Source organism: Podarcis cretensis, assembly GCF_951804945.1.
Source record: "Podarcis cretensis genome assembly, chromosome: 3".
Classification (NCBI taxonomy): domain Eukaryota; kingdom Metazoa; phylum Chordata; class Lepidosauria; order Squamata; family Lacertidae; genus Podarcis; species Podarcis cretensis.
Window position 1 is genome coordinate 28,695,504 of NC_137172.1, and position 21,698 is coordinate 28,717,201.

Below are 21,698 nucleotides of genomic sequence, written 5' to 3' on the forward strand. Positions count from 1 at the left end.
ATTATTTTTATGGTGCACTAACCACCACTTAAAATTTGAAACACAATATAAGTTTCACAGAATAATACAGATGGATTTTTAAAAGCACAGCCATTCTGCGACCCAGGAAAACCCTGATTAGAGGAAAAATTGTTGAACACTTAAACACTGTCAAAGTAAATTTAATTGCTGAGCAGTTTTGAAATCAACATGTTTCTCTTGTATTATAATAGCTGGTATTTCAGAGATGTTTAATTGTGTCATATTTGGCTGCTGCAGGATAAGCCTCCATTTTTCAAGACCTATAGGCACTGTAAAATGGTTGTCTTTTGGAAAATACCATTTACAAACCCATCCACAGCAAAAATGCTGGGTTTTTAAATGTTAACAGCGCAATACACAATCTTTGGCTTTCAGCCATTTATTCCTACGTTAAGTTCCAGCTGAGGGAAATCAATGGGGCTTGTGTTCAACTGAGATATCTTTGGGATTGAGATACCTACATGGTTGACTTGAGTTAGACTATTGTTATGATCTTTTTTAACCAAATGATTCTGAGAGTCAATTTAATGGAAATAGGTAGGGTTTACTTCCAAGTAAGTAAATATGGGACTCGAATGTTCATTTAAATGTAGCATAACAAGGTATAAATCACTCTTATCCAACATAGTGGAAGACTTCCTATCTGTTTAGCAGATAAAATTAAGTGAAAGAGAAATCATTGGCTAGAAAGTAATGTACAATTATAAACAACCAGTTAATTCAATATGACAACTCTTAAAATAAAATTATGCTTATGAACCATTCTTAATTAGTTATAATTAACTGAATTGAACCTGGACATCAACCACATCCACCAATTTCATGAAAATAGGATCAGAGACCACAAATGTTTTTAAACATGTTTTCAAATCAACCCATGAAAAAATAAGACTTCAAAGTAAGGGCCTAATCCAGACAAAGTTAAATCTTTTTCAGTTACCCCGAGTTCAATGGAGAGTGGGTCTTTAATTTACTGGTAAATGCAGCAGCATAAGGCTAGGTGTAGACATTATGACACCCCATGTATGTATCCCATCAAAGCAGAAAACCCACAGGTCATCCACTATCACAAACTACATGTGAAATTTTTACGTACCTATTCAACCTGCTACTGGCAGAAATGGAAAAAAATACGCAAAACAATGATGCCATTTTATGTGTTTCGTTTGAGTAGAATTTACTGTGCAGAGGGGTAGGGTTAGCTTTTGGCAGCAGCTATACATGTTCCATAACATCTACTTCCAGAATTCATTTGTGGACTGTCAATGATCATCATAAAGCTCACTCTGACATGAAGGTAATATGTGATAAATGTGACAAAAAAAGCCAACAACATACTGCTGGTATATTGTCTTAAGACTCTGTAAATAAGACTACTCTAAATGTAGTATAGTTTAAGCACAGTTATTATGAGGAAATACTAGTGAATTTAAACTGTTAAGAAGATGGCAAAGAATCCTATAATAGCACTTATAAGGTGAAACCTAAATGAGCAAGCAATGTCAAGGAGTATGGTTCGAAAGGCATATTCCAAAAGAAAAATATGTCTTGAAAATGAGTTTACAAAGGTTAACAATTACCTGCCTCTGCTGTTCTCTGTGATGTCCAACGCGAAAATGTGCTGCCGGCCATATTGATTGATAAAACACGGAACTGATATACTGTGAATGGCTCCAAATCAGTGATGTTGGTGCTAGTATGAGGTGGTTTCAAAGCATTCTCATTGGCAGATTCTATCACTGGGTGAGGACTGAACCACCCACTTGTTTCAAAAACACGATTTTCAGGAGGAATATGTGTTCCATCCAACTGTTGGGTTCCTCTCATATATAGTTCATATCTAATAATTATACCTAGAAATAACAGTGGTTTACCAAAGATATGTCAGCCGGAAAGGATCTAAAATACTTCTGTTTCTAGTACCACCTACTGGTAGAAACATTGTCCACTGATAGCACTGTACAAATACAACTACAACCATAATACATTGCAAAACCTGCCCTCCCACAGGCTTGAGGAATTTAATTCCTATGGATTCTAGACTCTTCCAATTGCACTTCAAATTTTGTGATGTAGTTTTCATCTCAAAGCAACATGTTTAAGAGAAATTTTGTTTAAGAATGTTTGCATTAGGAGTGGGAATCCTTAGTCCCAGAAGTAAATGTCAAACCACCAAACACTCTGCTTATCTCTGTGATCCTTGGTACTATACTGTTCACAAGTGGTGCTGTGGTCTAAAATACTGAGCCTCTTGGGCTTGCTGATCGGAAGGTTGGTCTGCCAACCTAGCAGTTCAAAAGCATGCCAGGGCAAGTAGATAAATAGGTAGCACTGCAGCAGGAAAGTAAACAGTGTTTCCATGCACTCTGGCACTTCTCATGGTCCTCCGTGTGCCAGTAGCAATTTAGTCATGCTGGCCACATGATCCAGAAAGCTGTATGTGGACAAATGCTGGCTCCCTTGGCCTGAAAAGTGAGATAAGCACCATAGTCGCCTTTGACTAGACTTAACCACCAAGGGGCCCTTTACCATTACCTACCCCTCACCAGCCCCTCTTACTTCTCCTGGGGAGAAAAGGTTGTGCACAGTAAAAATAATATTTTTAAAATGCACTTATATGAGCAAAACATGCTGTACCTACTTAAGCAAAAGAAATAGAATCCTACCATTTGCTTTATTGGGTGGGTTCCATTCTATAGCCAGTGACGTAGAGTTGATAGTTTGTACAACTGGAGGATGCTGCTGTTCAGGTGGGGCCTGTGCAGTAACTATTGCCACCTCTTGGCTCTGCAAACAGCCTCCACGGGTACACGCTTGAACATAAAAACTGTATTTTGTAAATGGGACCAGATTCCAGACAGTTGTTGAGGTTTCTAAGCCTTCATACTGGTCACAGGCCTGAAGGTCAGGTAAAGAAGTGCATGTCAATACATATTTCTCTATTGGACCAGAGTCGTTTGATAGGCTTGTCCAGCTGAATGAAACAGAGTGTGGTCCAACAGGAATAACTGGGTTTAAATGCAAGTTTCCTACAGGTATCCCAGGCTGTGTTCTGTATGTCAATGCTGCACTGCTTGTAGATCCATGGACATTGCTGGCCTCAAGGTGGTATGAATAGAAGGAATAGGGAGATAGAGAGGTATCTGTGAAGATCTGGATGCCTATGATATAAACATAAAATGTAATATTTCAGTTGTCAGATCCCAAGGAGCCACATGCAAATTTCTCATTTTTATTTTTTTAAACCTGCAGTATAATGGATACTTTGTAATTACCAGTGCTGGGAGGGTGATCAGGTAACGGCCCTCCCCAACAACGCTTTCCACTACCACTGGTAAACTTGAATAAAATATTCCTTGCTTTTAGTAAAGTCTCAATAAATTTAATTTCATTAATAAACAGTAATGGTTGTTTTTGCATTATTTTATGTATCAAATAGCTGTACCATGTAATAATGTGTTATCTGAAAACATCAGAGTTACAGAAGAAAAATAATGGGGTTTTTTATCCATCTATTGCCTATTGCTTCCTTCTAAAAGAACTCTCAAAATCTTTTCACATTAATGTTGCAAAGCCATCAGTCAAATAATCAGGCCCGGTTTGGAGACTACTGTTAATTTTCCTTGAAAAGTTCAATGCTTCTACATTTGTAATTTGAAACTCTTATTTAGTACTAAGACCTGTATGCACGCTGTTGCACTTAGGTGGTGTCCCCTGTGTGTCTTACAGATGCTACACACATACTAAGAATATAGTCATAAACATAAGAATCTGGCAGCATTAACAAATTTATCTTAGTATTCAAATGCCAAACAGTAGATTATATTCACATCATTAATTATCATGATTGTCAGGAAATGTCAGAATGGTAATTTTTTTTTTTAAGGAACAGTTGTGGCTTTAGAAAATAATGATTTGTTGAACAAGCCTATATCAGTCTCTGATTAGGAAACCAGTAGTTAGTTAATGTTTTAAGAGCAGCTGCTCATCGATATTAATATGATTTCGAAATGGCATCAGCACACTATTCTAGAAGGATTGCTCCACTCAATTCCAAGAACATAGCAGGGACTTTAGTAAATCTCTCGGATATACATTTGAATTGCTAAACACTCTTGTTAGGATATGAAAGATGTAAAGCATAATTTATCCCAGAATAGTTCAGTAAGATAGTGTATGTACATAGAAAAGTGTCAGAATCTGAACTTGAAGCAAGTACTAAACTTAGGACTTCAGCAGCTGGAGGACCAGGACTCATTCTGTACACTACTACCAATCTCTAGACAATAAAAAGAGTAATGCAAGCATATGACAGCCAAAATTATCTATTGGCTAGAGTGCTGGACTTAGGATGGAGACACTTGGGTTTAAATCCCTGCTCAGCCATGAAGTTCATGGGGTGACTGCGGGTCAGTCTCTTAGCCTGACCTCCCTCACATGATTTTACACTTGTGATTACAAGGATACTTGACTTCTTTTGGAGGACAGATAAACATGTGATATAGATATAAGCGACTAGACCTAATCTGCCCACATAATGTTTTCCCTCTAAAACCTAGCACAGACCCAATTCAAATAATCACTACCCGGACTATTATACAACTTAAGACACTTTCCTCAAGGTGAGGGGATAGCAAACAGCTCTTCAACCCCCTCCCCTCCCCTCCAGTATGATGAGCAAGAGAGGATATGGTGAAGCCTTTCATTCATTTAATATCCCTTCTCCTGCACAAGTAAGACACAAGGACATAGGAGTGAGTAACTGAGGTGCTTAAGAAGAAGTTGCCATTCATACGGCGAGTGGTGGTCGTTAAAGAGACCACTTTACCTGTTCCTTGGTATAGATGAAAGTGAGTCAGTAAGGGGAGTTAATTTTGTTGGATTTGCTCATTTGAAAATATGGCTGCTGACCAGGAAATGGTAAAATCACTTGATACCAGAGCTAAACTGACTGCCTAGAGGAAGGAAGGCTTGTAAGCAAGTCTTGGATGGAGTACCAGTGGGCCCTAATGTTATTACAAGGTATCACTATCTGGACAGGGGTAGCCTAACTTCTCTCCTCTATGCTCAGGTAACATCTAGGTTATACTTAGGGCTGCCTCTGAAAACAATTCAGAAACTTCAGCTAGTGCAGAATTTGGTAGTCAGGTTGCTCAACAGGTCAAGACGGTTTGAGCATCTTAACTGATCCTGGCCCGACTGCAGTGGCTGCCAATTAGTTTTCGGGCCAATGCAAAGCACTGCTTTTGACCTATAAACCTTAAACGGCTCAGGGCCACAATAACTCAAGGATGGCCTTCCTCCATTTGAACGGAACTGGACCCTATGATCATCATCTGATGCCCTTCTTTGTGGAAGGTCTGGAGGATGGCAACACAAGAACAGACTTTTTCTGTGGTGACTTCCCATTTGTGGAATGCTCTCCCCAGGGAGGCTCTCCATCATTCACTCACAGAATCATAGCCTAGTAGAGTTGAAAGGCACCACGAAGGTTCTACCAGCAATGCAGGAATCTTTTGCCCAGTGTTCTGCTCGAACCCACAACCCTGTGATTAAGAGACTCATCCTCTATTGAGTCAACCCAGCCTTCATTACATATTTTTAGGCTCCAGGTGAAAAAAAATTATCTATAACCAGGACTTTGGCTGATTCTATAGCCTTTAAATATGTTTTTTTTTGGGGGGGTGGTTTATTTTTGATTTTTTTATTATGTATTTTATGTTCTCATTTTGTATTTTTATGCTGTGAACGGCCCTGTGTTCTTCAGATTAAGGGTGGTATACAAATTCAAATACATACATACATACAGTGAAATATACATAGGTAGTATTCATGAGCACTCACGGTAAGGGTAGTTATCCTCTGTCATATAGATTTGACTCCCATTTCTATACAGCCTGTACACAAGCCAGTTTGAATTTGGAGAATCAGGTGGATTCCAAACAAGTCTGATAGCAGAAGAATTTACAACCTCTCCTCCTGGCGGCGGCTGCTGAGAAGGAGCTGGATTATAACGCAATAAAAGCCATATTTAGGCATCAAGACAACCAAACTTCATAAGCAGAAGTGCATTTAAAAAACGAAAAGAAACAGTTTCTTCTAGCAGAAGAAAATGATATGAAGCAGAAGAGCTGTGTTTCACCAGTACAATCTTAAGAAAAGCCAAAACAAAGCAGCCAGCCAGCATACATTAAAAATCACTATGCAAGACATCCAAAATAGCATAATTCTGCCTAAAGAACCACTTTAAGAACCACAATGCACACATACAGAGCAAACACAGCAAACATACAGATGCAGAGACATCTGAAAGGTGTAAGTAGATCCCTTGCTTCATGCTGCCTCTCCACTCCCATGCTAATTCTGGTCTTTTTCTATGTATTCCCTGCAGACACTCACAAGCTTGTTTTCCCTTCAGATGTCTGTTTATGTAAGCTGCATGTGGAGAAACTGACACAGACTCAATACAGATGACCAACTTACTCAGTTGAAAGATATTCTACTAGAACTTTTATTATTTTTCCATATTAATGAAAATGTGGTGGGCTTTTCCCCCTGCCAAATGTTCTAATGTGTGATGAACACTGAGGGCCTCATCAAGTTATAAGGCTTCCCCACAAAAAATTCACCACAGTAACAGTACTCTTCAGCATGTGACAATGGCTGGGGAAGATATTTCCTCAAGCCATAGAGTCAACTCACAAACTGGTGTCAACTAGAGTTTTTGGACTACAACTCCCATGATCCCTTGCCATTGGCCATACTAGCTGAGACTGGTGGGAGTTGCAGTCCAAAATCCCTGTAGAGGCCCAAACTATAGAGGATTGCTGTACTGTCTTTTTAAAAAAGAAACATCTTGCCTTTTCTGCTTTCTTCCCTTAGATGTCAGATTTTAAATCTTAATTCCTATTCTGAGCTTTGCTAATATATTTTGAAGCATTATCAGGCTTGTGAGATATTTTACATTTTAAATATCTTAAATATTTATATAAGTTTTAATATGTACATGAACACCCTTTAATGTATGAATAAAACTCCTCACTTGCAGACTTAGAAAATTGGTTGTGTATTGCTGGAATATAGTGAGCATGAAAAAGAAGGAAGAAATATACATAAAGGTGATGTCTTGTTCCCACAATAAATGATTATTTAAATAATAAATTTAACCCCATAAGGGCCAGATAACTACAGTATGTTTTAGGGTTTTGTTTTTAAGTGAGAAACTGTAGTCATACCTTGTGGTTCCTTGTGTTGTATGATGAAGGGACAGTGTGGGATATGTGTACATATATTGATCTTGATTTTAAGGTGTGAAATTACGCACAATACACTTCACGGTCTTAAAAGCAACACAGCAGAGAATTTTACAGGCTTAAAAGCAATGCAGTTTTCTTTTTTAAAAGCCAGAAAAAATTTCCTAAGAGAAACAAAACAACTCCAAAGAGAGGGGAGAAATGTTTTATTGACCCATTTGAAACAACACTTTGAAACTATTATCACAATGAATAAAATTTTAAGACTGTGAGAACATATTAACCCTTCTACTTCCTTAAACGTAGAACCTGGAAGTAGTGAGAAGAAAACACAGAAGCAATGAATGGAGAAAGAGGACTTCCATATTATGTGTATATATAAAAAAATAAATTTTTGACGATATGCCATTTCCAGGCTCTTTATACAGTATTTAAAAAAGAACTTTACTTTCATAAACATATAACTTAGAATATCTGATGCACCCATGATATTGCTTGTATGAGTTGAAAAAATCTTTGCTGCCACCTGTAATCAGGTTCCTCACTCCACTAACTGTCATCTGTCAGCATCCTGGGGTAGCATGGATTTTCTAGACTAACAGTGAAGGACCACACATATCTGCTATTTGGGTCCCTGAAGCACAGATTCACACAAAGCGGCAAAACGCTCTTGCAGGTTATTAACAGGATTTTTATTTGAAGTGCATATGCAGAACAAAGGTACAGGGCGATCAGTACGCAACCTGTACACAGTAGTCAGGGTGCGCCCCTTTATATAGATTTGCAAAATAGAATACCACCTGATCTCTTGTAAGTCACCTGATTTCTGGGAAATCAAAACTTATAATAAGTTCCTATTACCATATAAGGTCTTGGTCTTCTCTCCCTCCTTCCTGCAACCTCCCTCATCCTGGTATTACAAGAAATCCTTGTTCCTTATCTCTATCTGCCCAAGCTAGACATTCCAAGAGGCCTATTTGCAATGTAACATTTAAGCATGTCCTTCAATAATAGAACAATTATATTGTAATATGCTCCTTCAACAGCTTTTGGTTCCTCCTCTGTTGAACTGCTTTTCAACCTAGCTGTTTATTACAATAATATTTTGACTAAGAAGAACTAGTGCCTGGGTTTGCTTTTTTCCTCATCCCAGTTAATCCCTTTTCCTTTTGTGTTATGCCTTTTTAATTGTAAGCCTGAGGGAGAGCAACAGTCTTATTACAGATCTTTGTAAGGTATTCTAGAAGCCTCTTTTGGCTGAAGAGCAAGGTAAAAATCCTTCAACTAAATATAGAAATGAGTATGTTGGTCTCTTTTAAATGCAACATGGAAAGAAAACACCAGGGTATATTAAGTAATGTAGAGACTCACAAGGTAGCATGTATTTTGCTTCTGTCCATTACAAATAACTGTCCCTAAAGATTGGGTATTATAAATAGAGCCTTGCAATTGGTAGCAATTATACTAGCAAAGTCAAGTTAAAATTGCTAGAGAGAATACACTGGTAGCTATTGGAGGAAAGGAGATTGTGTTAGAAGAAAATGATTATTGTGCTCTTATGACTAAAGTTTCATTGCCTCCACAGATGTTCAAGTATGGTATACATTAGAACCATAAAGTTAAAGAAACAACTGATTTTGAAGCATTATGGGCTTCCTATATTTCACTCAGCAAATGTTACTGTTGTCTATACTCACAAATGGAGAAATATTTTTGTTTTTAAATATATATCATGATATCTTTTGCAGAATTTAATTTTATTACTTATCTTAAATTATGCTACATAATTTACAGTGCAGTCCTAAAATGTATTATCAGAAGTAAAGTCCACCTGCCTTTAATGAATTCAATGGGACTTACTCTCAGGGAAGTGCATATAGAATTGCAGCTTCAAGGCACAATCCAACAAGACCTTTTCCTGAATAAGCTCCTTTGAAATGAATGGGAGCCCTGGCCATTTCAGAAGGGGTTCTGCCATTAAATTCTGTGATAAAGGTCTTACACTGTCTTTAAAACATTGGAGTTGAAACTCGTTTTATATGTGCAGTAGTTTTTGTTTTTTCATAGGTAATAAGTTTTTTATTGTTTTTATATATGCAATTTTTTAAACTGTTTTTATATATGTGATTGTTTCTATATGTTCTTATTGCACAGTACATCGCTATGAGATGCCTCATAGGAAATTATTAGTAAATTTAATAAATTAATAAAATATGCCCAGGCTGGAACCTGGTAAAGCCCCCTATGGAATTTAGTAGATGTTGTAAGGTAAACTGCTTCGTTGTGGACCATTAGCCCTCTTAAGGCATTACACAGCTCCTACTTTTCTCTACACAGGAGCTGTGGGCAGGAATTCACTGAGTAGCCTTACCTGCTGGTGTTTATGCAAAAAGCACAAACATCTGTAGCAGCCCACACATACAAACAACAGCTTCCAAACAACCTGGAACCTTGATTTCCCAACCTTCAGGATGTCATGGAAGCCTTCAAACATACAAGCTGTACATGTGACATCATCAACATTTGATTTATTACATGCCCTTCACCAACAAGTCCCAGGGCAGGTTATAACAATTTAAAATTCAATATTAAAAACAGCTAAAGCAGATTGCAATAACACACATCTCAGGTGTCAAAGCCCAGGGTAAAGAGGTGCATCTTCAGAATTCACTGAAAGCTGCCTAGTGAAGAAGCCAGATGCACTTCTTTCAGGAGGGAATTCCACAACTTAGGGACTGACACAAAAATGCCCTCTCCCAGGCCGCAGCAACCTGGAAAGGTGGAACTTAAAACCCCAGAGGGTCTGTAGGGAAGGAAGTGGTATTGAAGGCCTAAGTCATTTAGGAGCTTAAATACTAACATGAGCACCTTGAATCGGCAGCCAGTACTGTACAGTTGTTTTAGAACATGGTTCCATGAGTTCCAAAGTCAACTGCAATCATTAATGTGGTCCCTGTATTCTGGACCACTTGAAGTTTCCAAGCTGTCCTCAAAGGCAGCGCCACACAGAGTGTATTGCAATAATCCAATCTGGAAGTTACCAGAGTACCATGGCCAAGTCATTTCTACCCAAAAGGGACCATAGCGGGTGACCTTGCCATAGCTGGAAATGGGCACTCTGAGTCACCAAGGCCAACTGGGATTCAAGACACAATGTTCATGAGACAACACAGTTACAGATAGGTAGCCGTGTTGGTCTGCCATAGTCAAAACAAAATAAAAAAAATCCTTCCAGTAGCACCTTAAAGACCAACTAAGTTAGTTCTTGGTATGAGCTTTCGTGTGCATGCACACTTCTTCAGATACCAAGAGACTTCTTCAGATACCATGAGACAACACGTTTCATCATGATAAATGTTTGTGCCCTTTGTGCAGGCACCAGGGGGATGTGGCTTCTTAATGCATCCTCCCTCCCATATAGAGAAATCTGGGACATACAATGCCTGAAGAGGACTTCTGTTAAATGTAGGGATCCCAAAAAAGAAGGGGAGGTTTTCAGAGTAAGTAATTTTCCAACACCACAAGTTACAGTATGTCTAGAAAACTGGAGCATCAATATAATTTCCTTCCTTTCATTGATACAAAAATCCATGCTGCCTTTGATACAAAGTATCATGTGATACCTCTTAAGTACCAAAACATAATATTTCTCCTAATATATTAATGGGGAGGGAGTTCAGGTTGTGAGTAGCAGCTATTTTGAGTGTTACACTAATACTAACAATCAGCAAACCAGTTAATTTGAAAGATTTGCTCTTACGACCAACAACCACTTACTTTTACTGCAGCCAAATAGGTTGTGGACGTCCAAATTACTAGCACTGGGAACACAGTTGTCACATTTTGAGCCAGTTACAAATGGTTTGCACACACATTGTCCGGTAATAGGATGACAAGTTCCATTAATGGCTCCTGCAGGATGACAATTACAACGCTGACATCTATAAACAAAAACAAATCAAGAAAATAATGAAAGCACATTAACACTTCAGTTAGACATAGCAGGGCTTAATTCCGTGGCTTTTTTCAGACACATAATTAAGCATTGCAGATGAAGAACCTTAGAAACTGGTCTGTAGTAGAAAAAGTAAAAACTGCAACCCATTTACAGTATATAAAAAAGTTCCATTCACAATCAAGTATGGTGTTTCTTTTACTTATGACCTAGACTTCTAGAACAGCAGTAATGCCCTCCAATTGTTAGGGGACAATTCATCCCTTGCTAAAGTGACAGGGGGATATCTGTTCCTTTAGGGAGGGGCTCAGTTAAGTTCCATTAGTAAAAAAGAAAGGTCTGCTCTTATGGGAAGCCTAAGGAACCTTCTGACTGTCTTAAGACATTCCCAAGTGTATTGAGGAAACGTTTTCAAACTGGATGGCAGTAGAGCCTCTGTACCTTATGGAAGCTGGCTTCTTCGAGTGGTCAGCTTGGCTTTGTTTTCAATTTATATGTTAAAAGGAAACTGTGGTGCAGTCGCCCTGATGGCCTGTATCATGGCCTAGGTAAGAGTGAGAACAAATAACTGAGACATGTATAAGTGAAAATTAGCCACAACTTTCTTGACTAACAGACACAGGCAAGGTTGGCAATACCTTGATTTAGTTCTAGATAAAGCTTTCTACTTTTATTTTATCTGGCGTCTGTTGTTGTATTTTTTAACCTCAGGTTAAGTACTTAATTCGTTCCAGAGGTCCATTCTTAACCTGAAACTGTTCTTAACCTGAAGCACCACTTTAGCTAATGGGGCCTCCTGCTGCCGCCGGAGCACAATTTCGGTTCTTATCCTGAAGCAAAGTTCTTAACCTGAACCACTATTTCAGGGTTAGCGGAATCTGTAACCTGAAGCGTATGTAACCTGAAGCATATGTAACCAGAGGTACCACTGTATTATAAATCCTCAAGCTTCAGGAACTGAAAGATCTACAGGTATAGGGTGGCATACAAATTTAATAAATAATAATAATAAAGCTGGATAAGACTGTGCTCTGGACAGTGGACACCTTCACTAGTGACAATGTATTAACTAGCAGATGCAAATAACATTATGATCAAAGCATCTTGCAAATATGCCAAAGAGTACTACTGGGGATTCCACCATATATTCCCCAGGCCAGAATGCAGAAGACTACTTGGAAAATCTGTGTTAGGCAACACTGAGAGGATTCAGTGGCGCAGGAGAAAAAGATACCCACATCACTGCTACAGAGTAGGTTCAATAGCAAACTGGGACGCGGGTGGCGCTGTGGGTTAAACCACAGAGCCTAGGACTTGCGGATCAGAAGGTTGGTGGTTCGAATCCCCGCGACAGGGTGAGCTCCCGTTGCTCGGTCCCTGCTCCTGCCCACCTAGCAGCTCGAAAGCACATCAAAGTGCAAGTAGATAAATAGGTACCGCTCCAGCGGGAAGGTAAACGGTGTTTCTGTGTGCTGCTCTGGTTCGCCAGAAGCGGCTTAATCATGCTAACACGTGACCCGGAAGCTGTACGCCGGCTCCCTTGGTGAATAAAGTGAGATGAGTGCCACAACCCCAGAGTCGGTCACTACTGGACCTAATGGTCAGGGGTCCCTTTACCTTTACCTTTAACCTGTGTTCTGGTCAAACAGGTTGTGCAGGTTTTGAGGAAGCTTCAAAACCTGTGTTACCAGAGAAGATACTGAGATTTTTAAATGCAGTGTACATTATGAGTCATGATCCAGCCTTTTTAAAATATATATTATCTACCTTCATGCTAACAGTTCAAATGAAATTTTAGAGACTACTGTTTTTCCTATTTTTTTTAATCTAGCAACTCTTGTTTGAAATAAAATATGTAAGGTTGCTTAAAATGAATTTGCAAAAACAGCTCACATGCATTTGACAATTGCATCTCTCTCCTTTTAGCAAAAGAATTTCTTCAGTAACTCTTGCTGTGTGATCTCCTGAGTTCAACACCCTATAAAAGACCGATAAAAGCTAAGGCTGCAAAATAAGCTGCAAATTTGTGTTGTGGAATAATATTCCTTTGGGAATAAATAAAAAAATTCCCTTGGAAACTATAATACTGCATTTTCCCCTTTTATAATCAAGAGCAAAGGGTATTTCCCACCAAACTGCATTAAGTGTTTTCAACCACAGATTGCATACAATTCCCCCGTCAAACAGAGTTTCTGTTTAGACTATTAAATGTCATCAGAAGTGTAGACAAGTATATAGAAACTGAGAGAGCTGCTATATGCTCAGCAGTTCAATATTTAGTACTTTATAATTTTGTATTGATACTTAGCTTCTACTCTTTTTGGAAGAGTTTAAGGTGTCTCCAAGAGTATATTTTTTATATATATAAAAAAGATTATCCCAAATATTTTATCTTCTGGAGGTCCTTAATATCACCCCCCCCCCGAGAATTTCAGTTTCTGTGATTCACTCATGACTCATTTTACACCAGAATAATAAATATATGATCTATGTAGCATGCTATGCAAACATTATTGTTTCTTTATTTCTACTTAAATTCTTATAACAGTCCTGTAAAGTAGATGGATTATCACCCTTCTATTATAACTAGGAGCCAAGAGTGAGAGATTACAGCTTGCTTACACGCCACAGTTAAGTGTTCTTAAGTAACACACTTAAAATGGTGCAATGGTGATTTTCAATGGCTTAAACCCTCCTACCTACACTACAGTCCCACTCCTGATTGGCACTCGTTCCCCACCACCACTGACCGACTACTTATGGCCACTTCTGAGCATTAAATATTAAGGGTTGTATCCAATGAAGTCATCTAATTCATGCAAGGACTTCCATTTCTTTAATGGGTCCCCAAATCTGTGATATGGTTCCCCCCAATCTCTGATCCTTCTTTTAAAAAAACCAAAAACCCTCTGGAGCGATCCAGCACTCTACAATCAGTCTCCTGGCCAAGTACACTTCTTGAAAAGCCCATTGGTGGATGTCAATGTGTTATGCCCCAAGCATTTCAGGAAGTGTGGGGACTGATGCAATAATGCTATAAATATTGCTTCTGTTAACACCAAACCTCTTTAGCAGGCTGTTCCTTTTCACTTCTGTATTTGCATGACTGGGAGGGGGAAAAAGGCTGGAACTACCAGCCCAGTGCTGTGGGGATGATTAGGGAGGCAGGAGAGGATATATTATTTAATGATATCCTTCCTAACTTGCGCAAGCAAGTTCCATTTTCTAGCAGAGTTCCCCCTTTTTAATTACACAGCGATCAGCTGGTTGCTGACTCATCTGAGTCTTTCTATTAAAGATTCCTTCCTGGTAAAATCCCTTCTAATCCCCCTTAAAAAGAATAAACACAATAATCTGATTAACGTTAATATAAAAGTAGTTTACTCACAGATTCATTCAGACATATCCCTGAAGGCAGGCTTAGGTTACATAACAACTAGAACTATTCCATAAAGAAGTTAGTCCCAAGTGACTGCGACTAAGCAATCACTTCTCCAAACACAAAGCAACATACAAAATGGAGAACACACACTGATCAGAACACAGAGGCCATGTGCTCCTCCATGCTAGTACAACAAACCACATCCTCTTCAAGTCACATGTAGTGGAAGTCTGTCCCAGCTCAGGAGGAAACAGGAAGTCTTCTCCTAGGGGTACAAAACATCCCCTAGCATGTCTACTGTAGGCATGTTGTACTTGACTGCAGTTTTACATCCCACAAGTGCTAGTAGGTCTGTTCACATATTTATTGACGATGATGACAATATTGGAGTTCTTACCCATCCTTCAACAGGGCAAGTTGCCGCAAGATTAAAACATAGAAGGCAAATGTGAATTGCCTATGTGTTGACCCACCATATTCTGATTGTGAATTAAAACAATTCACAATCAGAATATGGTGGGTCAACACATAGTATCAAGGGCCAGAATTACTCACAACTAGAAAGCATGCATGTTGAGGAGTATTAGGGCCACTCATCCCCCTTCCTAAAGCTGTGTTTCTTCTGTGCCCACTGTTGCTGTTGTCATGCTCAGCATCATATTTGTAGTGGAGAACTTTCTCCTCTGTGCTTTAAAGACCTCTGTCAACAAGCTTTCCCTCTAGCTGCAACACATGAAGAGGGCCAATATCTTCTCCCCAATTTAAAGTGGACCCCTATCCTTGGCTGGGCGATGGCTCTCCCCACCACCACATGACTGTTTCAATGCTGGGTAAAGAAAGACAAGACTACAGTAGGGGCTAATCAGAATAGAGAGCTGCTCTGAACTTCATTTAACAAGCTGATAGACTTGTTTGGCGGTCCTCTTGCTCTCAAGCTTGGGAGCTGCTCTGATGTGTGCCCTGGGGATTCTGTGCACAGGGATTGCACAGCTTACTTAGAAATTAGACTTGGGGGGATTTTTCACACCTCTTAGTTGTGTGGGTTTTTTGTCCAGGACATGGACAAAAAGAATAGAGAATTTTCCCATGTGACTTGCTTAGCCGTTTGATGAGCATATGTCCTCACCAAACAAACATAATTTTTATTGGGGGGGGGAATTGTCCAGTAGCACCTTAGAAACCAACTAAGCTTGTTCTGGGTATAAGCTTTTGTGGTCTCTAAGGTGCTACTGAACAATTTTTTAATTTTTTAATTTATTTTGACTGCGTCAGACCAACATGGCTACCTACCTGAATCTATAATTTTGAAAAGACAACTTTAACAAGTCAACTCTGCTCTGCAATGAACACTCACCTCCCAGCTTCAGAGTCAAATCCATAATAGTAGTCCCTGCAGTGGTCACATCTCTTCCCAGCTACAGAAGAATCTTGGCAAATGCACTGGCCAGTGAGACTGTTGCAAACCTCTTCTACTGAACCAGTTGGGTGGCATAAACAGGGAATGCAACCATTAATACCACGCAGAGAAGCATAAAATCCTGATAAAGAAGAAACAATGGTGTGAAAATAAGACCACTGTCATCTGAGAAGGAAAATTATGTAAAACAGCATTATGAGCACTGATTTTTTTTATGCTGTAATTATAATGTTTATCTTATTCTTCGGTTGCTAGTTTGTTAATAGCATTTTATAGATTGTAATTGTTTTACTGATTATTTGTTAATTATGTTATATGATTTATGCTGTACTTGAGATGTTCTGTTCTGTTATCATTATTTATTGTTTGTAAGCCGCTTTGGGATTCATTTGAATGGAAAGCTCCATAAAAATACAATCAATAAACTAAGTTCTATCCAGAGTAGACCCTAATAAATGGATATGAGATAGTTATGTCTATTAATTTCAGTGGGTGGTATTGAACTAAATTTTACTCAGAGCAAACTCATTGAAATTAATGGTCCTAACTTAGTTGTGTTCCTTAATTCCAGTGGCTCTACCCTGAGTGAAACTTAGTTGAATACCACTCTGAATAGGACTAATATTGGATAAAACCCCACATTTCTGAGCCAGCAAAAACAGAGCAGTAATGTAAATGAGATATAAGTCCTTTAGTGTAGTAGAAATATCTAAAAGCGCAATAATATTCACGTGTTTATTGTTGTTGTTTACACAAACATGTATGGAGGTCATAGCAAGTCCCATAGCCAACATGAACAGTTTGCTCTCTGTGGTTTTTGCTGTCAATTGACCATTAAAAAAAAAAAGGTAAAGTAGCACAAATCCCTGCCTTTCCTTATCAAGGACAAAGGTGATTTACTATCCCAGGAAGTCCTGACATAATTTCTCTGCCTTGCCCGGCCTGCTCTCTGATTAAATGGCTGCTACTGAGGGTCAGTGGGTCAGTAACACTGGGTATTGGGGTGGAGAGGGGCAGTCCTATCTATCAATGCAACAGTGGTACATCAGGGGACTAAGCAGCAGCAGTGTCCCTTCACCACCAAGATGGGATGGGTCGAGGCAGTGGCCAGCTTAGGGGAGCTGTGGGTTGGCAGCGGCAGCCCCATATGCCAAACCAGACCTAACTTGTTCACCCATTTCTCAATCTCTTCCCCCAAGCAGCTTGCACAGAATCAGCACTTTTGAGATCCAGAGACATACCCTTGAGTACATTATTTGAAGTATAGTAAAAGAAACAACCACATCTTGCAACAAACAGTTTTCAAGCTGGTTTTGTTCTCATTTCCTTACCTGGTTTACACACATTGCACCTTCTTCCGTGGTGATGAGGCAGACAAACACATTGTCCATTGAGCTGGTCACAAACTGTTCCTGGTCCTGTTCCCAGAGGATCACAGTCACAAATCTCACAGCCAAGAAAGTTCTGAGTAGTGAGATTGTACGTATGAGGCATGCACTGACTGCACTGAAGGCCTGTGACACTAGCTTTGCAAGGACATTGTCCCGTTGATTTGTCACACAACGAAGAGCCATTTACTGTACCAGCCTTATCACAGTTACAGGGTAGACAGGCTAAGGAATCATTTTGCTGCACTTGGTAGTACCCAACTAAGCAGTCACTACATCGCCTTTCCCCAAAGTTAGGCTTGCAGATACACTGCCCTGTGTGATGATCACACGCTGTACCGAAAACAGATCCTGCCATTTGACAGTCACAAGGCTTACATCCAAAAGCATCCAGCCCATAAAAACCATCAATGCAAGCATCACAATAAAGTCCTTTGATATTTTCCTTGCAATTGCATTGACCAGTAGAAGGATTGCAGAAATTGTTCACAGACCCATGGATATTACACTGGCAAGGTTCACAACCATCGTTCTTTAAAGTATGAAGAAGTTTATATCCAAAGTTGCAGTGATCACATCTTAAACCTAAAGAAAGAAAGATCATCATTATAAATCAAATAAGGAAACTGAGCGGGGGGTGGGGGTGGGATATAAACTTTACATTCCTGAAGTTCCACTGTAGGAATCCTTGAAATGGAAGAGACTAATAGGACATCCAGGCCAATTCCAATTCCAAACCAGTACTATCTTACAACTCTGACCAGCTATGGAACTCAAACAGCAACACACCGTAAGTAGAAGAACCACAGAAAGGTGCCTGAAGAACTTTAAACAGTCTAGAATAGAGAGTCAACAGCCAACAGGACCTGGGGAAAATTCCTTCCTGACCTAGAATATAGCTTGGCCAAGAACAAAATACAGTTCAAAGGATAGGCACAACTTACACATGAACAATGTCCCGTCTCCAGCAAGTACACCTGCAATCAATGATGAATCAACTCTCATATTAGAAACCAATTCAGCTGCGAATGCTAGGCTCAAAGACAGAGCATATGCTGTGCAGGCAGGAGGTCTCAGATTTGGCCCCTGGCATCTTTATGTAGGGATAAAAAAGAAGAAGACCCCAGAGAGCACTCAGTGTAGACAATAGTACTGATACAATACCGGGCTAGATATGTCAGTGGTGTGATTTAGCATAAGGCATCTTTCTTTGATACTATTACTATTGAATTCCCCACAATCTGTACACTTCACAAGGGCTTTGCTTCCACTATTGTGAGAGATCCCAGTTTAACTCCTTTCTGAATCATGGTTAACAAACATCTGCTGATTTTTACTGATTTTAAAATTTTAAGAGCCAGCGTGGTGTAGTGGTTAAGAGCGGTAGTCTCGTAATCTGGGGAACCGGGTTCGCGTCTCTGCTCCTCCACATGCAGCTGCTGGGTGACCTTGGGCCAGTCACACTTCTTTGAAGTCTCTCAGCCCCACTCACCTCACAGAGTGTTTGTTGTGGGGGAGGAAGGGAAAGGAGAATGTTAGACGCTTTGAGACTCCTTAAAGGGAGTGAAGGGCGGGATATCAAATCCAAACTCTTCTTCTTAAAGTAGACTGAAATCATGATTAATGCTGGGTTGTTTTTATATACATACATACATACATACATACATACATACATGTATAACCAAAACCAGTATATCAAGTCCACATGTTTTCCCCTTCCAAAGTCATGACTTTATGCTGCCTCAGGCATGGATTATGAGGGTTTTTTTAACTTCTATTTTTCATTCAGGAATTGCATTGTTTCTAATGTATAAACTGCACTACCAAAAAAATTAAATCCAAAATATAATTTGAGAAATGCCAACCCACATTTATGCATCTCTCGCCTTTTTATGTAATGAAAATAAAATGATCACCACCCTGCCATTGTTTAACTGCACCATACAGTAAAATAAAATAAAACGGAAGTCTCGTGTTTTAACAAGTTCATTCTTTTTCCTAAAAAAGTTACATAAAAATACAAATATATATATTTAGAATCTCCTATGTAGAAAAAACATCTCCCCAAACGGTGGGAAATACATTATATATGGATAAAAACTGGAGAACTCCAACAGACGGCAAGTTCCTTTAGCAGTGATGAATGGCTCACCTAAGGCATATCATTTAATTTCAATAAGGAAAATAAAAAAGGACCACTATTGCCGCAAATTTTAAAAATAACTGTATTGTTAACAAGAATTATGACTCATTTTGAACTATTAAAATTGGTCTACATGGATTCATATCATATCAGTTTTAAAAATATGCACCGTGCTTATTTGAATATGCCATACATATTCCTGACAGGTAATCTATTCCTAACGATACTGAGAAAGGCCTACAGGGCATCACATTCAATGTTAACAAGTACAGGGGAGTTAGCATGCTTGGCATTTAATTCACATTCTTCTCCCTTTTTTATTCTAGATGAATGACCTACTTTAATAAAATTATTGGTGCTAATGTATTTTACCAGTGATAGGATCATTAGTAAGATTTAACAGTTGTGCTAACTCTAACAGCTCATGCTCCATAACATTGCAGCACTTACTTACATTTTCTGTTATCAAGCTTGTTTAAACAGGCACAATGACAATGGACTCTAAGGTTACTAGTATATCCAATTGTTGTTGTTTTTGAAAGTCAGCACATATATTTAAATAGCTGCACATGCTGAATACATAGCATTTCAGTATCGCTATTTTGTTCAGTAGTAAAATGGCACCCCAGTTCTCATTATATGGGTATTTGGGAAGCGCTATTATATAGTATATACAGATGATGCAAGCATGAGGTTTCACCTTCTATGGAAGTAAATAAGAAATCCCCACTTGTCCAAGAGCTTTGGATCAGCCTTCCCTGATGAAGGAATAAAATGTACATATCTGAATTAGAGGGGACGCAGGTGGCGCTGTGGGTTAAAGCCTCAGCGCCTAGGACTTGCCGATCGAAAGGTCGGCGGTTCGAATCCCTGCGGCGGGGTGCGCTCCCGCTGCTCGGTCCCAGCGCCTGCCAACCTAGCAGTTCGAAAGCACCTCCGGGTGCAAGTAGATAAATAGGGACCGCTTACCAGCGGGAAGGTAAACGGCGTTTCCGTGTGCGGCTCTGGCTCGCCGGAGCAGCGATGTCACGCTGGCCACGTGACCCGGAAGTGTCTCCGGACAGCGCTGGCCCCTGGCCTCTTAAGTGAGATGGGCGCACAACCCCAGAGTCTGTCAAGACTGGCCCGTACGGGCAGGGGTACCTTTACCTTTACCTTTATCTGAATTAGAATACAATGCCTCTGCTAGAATCCATCTTCACTCCTGTTAATAAAGTGCACGTCTACAGTCTGAAGTGGAAAAACTGAAAGTTGGGTGGAAATGGAAAGAAATAAAAACTATTTTCCAGAGCTTTTCTTCCAGAATGAGTTAACCACTTTCAACATTTTCAAGTAGTATTGTTCTGTAGCTGACTCATGCTGCTGCAATCAAATACTCAGCTCAAAAGTAGTACTAACAATAACGTCTGTGGCTTTTGGTTGGGTTACTCAATACTACACTTTAAGACATCTAGGAAGCAACATTATACCAAACCAGACCACAGTTCCATCTAGAACAGTAGCAAACTGACAGCAGCTCTCCAAGGTTTCAGAAAGGCGCTTTCCTCAGCCCTACCTGAAGATACCAATGATTATTTTAATATTATTTTAATATTGTGGAGTCAGTGTGGTGTAGTGGTTAAGAGCGATAGTCTCGTAATCTGGGGAACCGCTCCACTCCTCCACATGCAGCTGCTGGGTGACCTTGGGCCAGTCACACTTCTTTGAAGTCTCTCAGCCCCACTCACCTCACAGAGTGTTTGTTGTGGGGGAGGAAGGGAAAGGAGAATGTTAGCCGCTTTGAGACTCCTTAAAGGGAGTGAAAGGCGGGATATCAAATCCAAACTCTTCTTCTTCTCTTCTAAGACTTTCTGCATGCAAATCACGAGGTTTAGCACTGGTTTCCCTGACCAGCTAACTATGACCAAAAAGTTTCAAATGTTTCAGATTACCAAACACTTTCATGTGTTCCTGAAACAAGAGTGGAATCTGGGAGTCTGCCTGAGTACAGATCTTGCAACATGGTGGCAAGGTCCAGTATAGCCTCTAATTCCTGTTTTTTCAAATTCCTCCAGTATTGGATAGTAGTGAGTGGGAGGACAAAGGTGGTGGGCAGGTTTGGTGCAAACACACTGGCAGGAGCACCATAATGGCTCTATC

At 39.6% G+C, this 21,698-nt stretch overlaps 1 protein-coding gene across 1 annotated transcript in view; it reads right to left on the reverse strand.

Annotated features, from left to right (window-relative positions):
- USH2A (usherin) overlaps positions 1-21,698 on the reverse strand; it is a 446,098-nt gene that overhangs the window by 352,540 nt on the left and 71,860 nt on the right. The window contains exons 13-18 of the mRNA XM_079968364.1: positions 17,360-18,001; positions 15,966-16,149; positions 11,052-11,215; positions 5,866-6,024; positions 2,688-3,182; positions 1,602-1,874 (exon numbers count right to left, since the gene is read on the reverse strand). Coding sequence (XP_079824490.1) covers positions 1,602-1,874; positions 2,688-3,182; positions 5,866-6,024; positions 11,052-11,215; positions 15,966-16,149; positions 17,360-18,001 — 1,917 coding nt within the window. The remainder of the gene's footprint in view (positions 1-1,601; positions 1,875-2,687; positions 3,183-5,865; positions 6,025-11,051; positions 11,216-15,965; positions 16,150-17,359; positions 18,002-21,698) is intronic.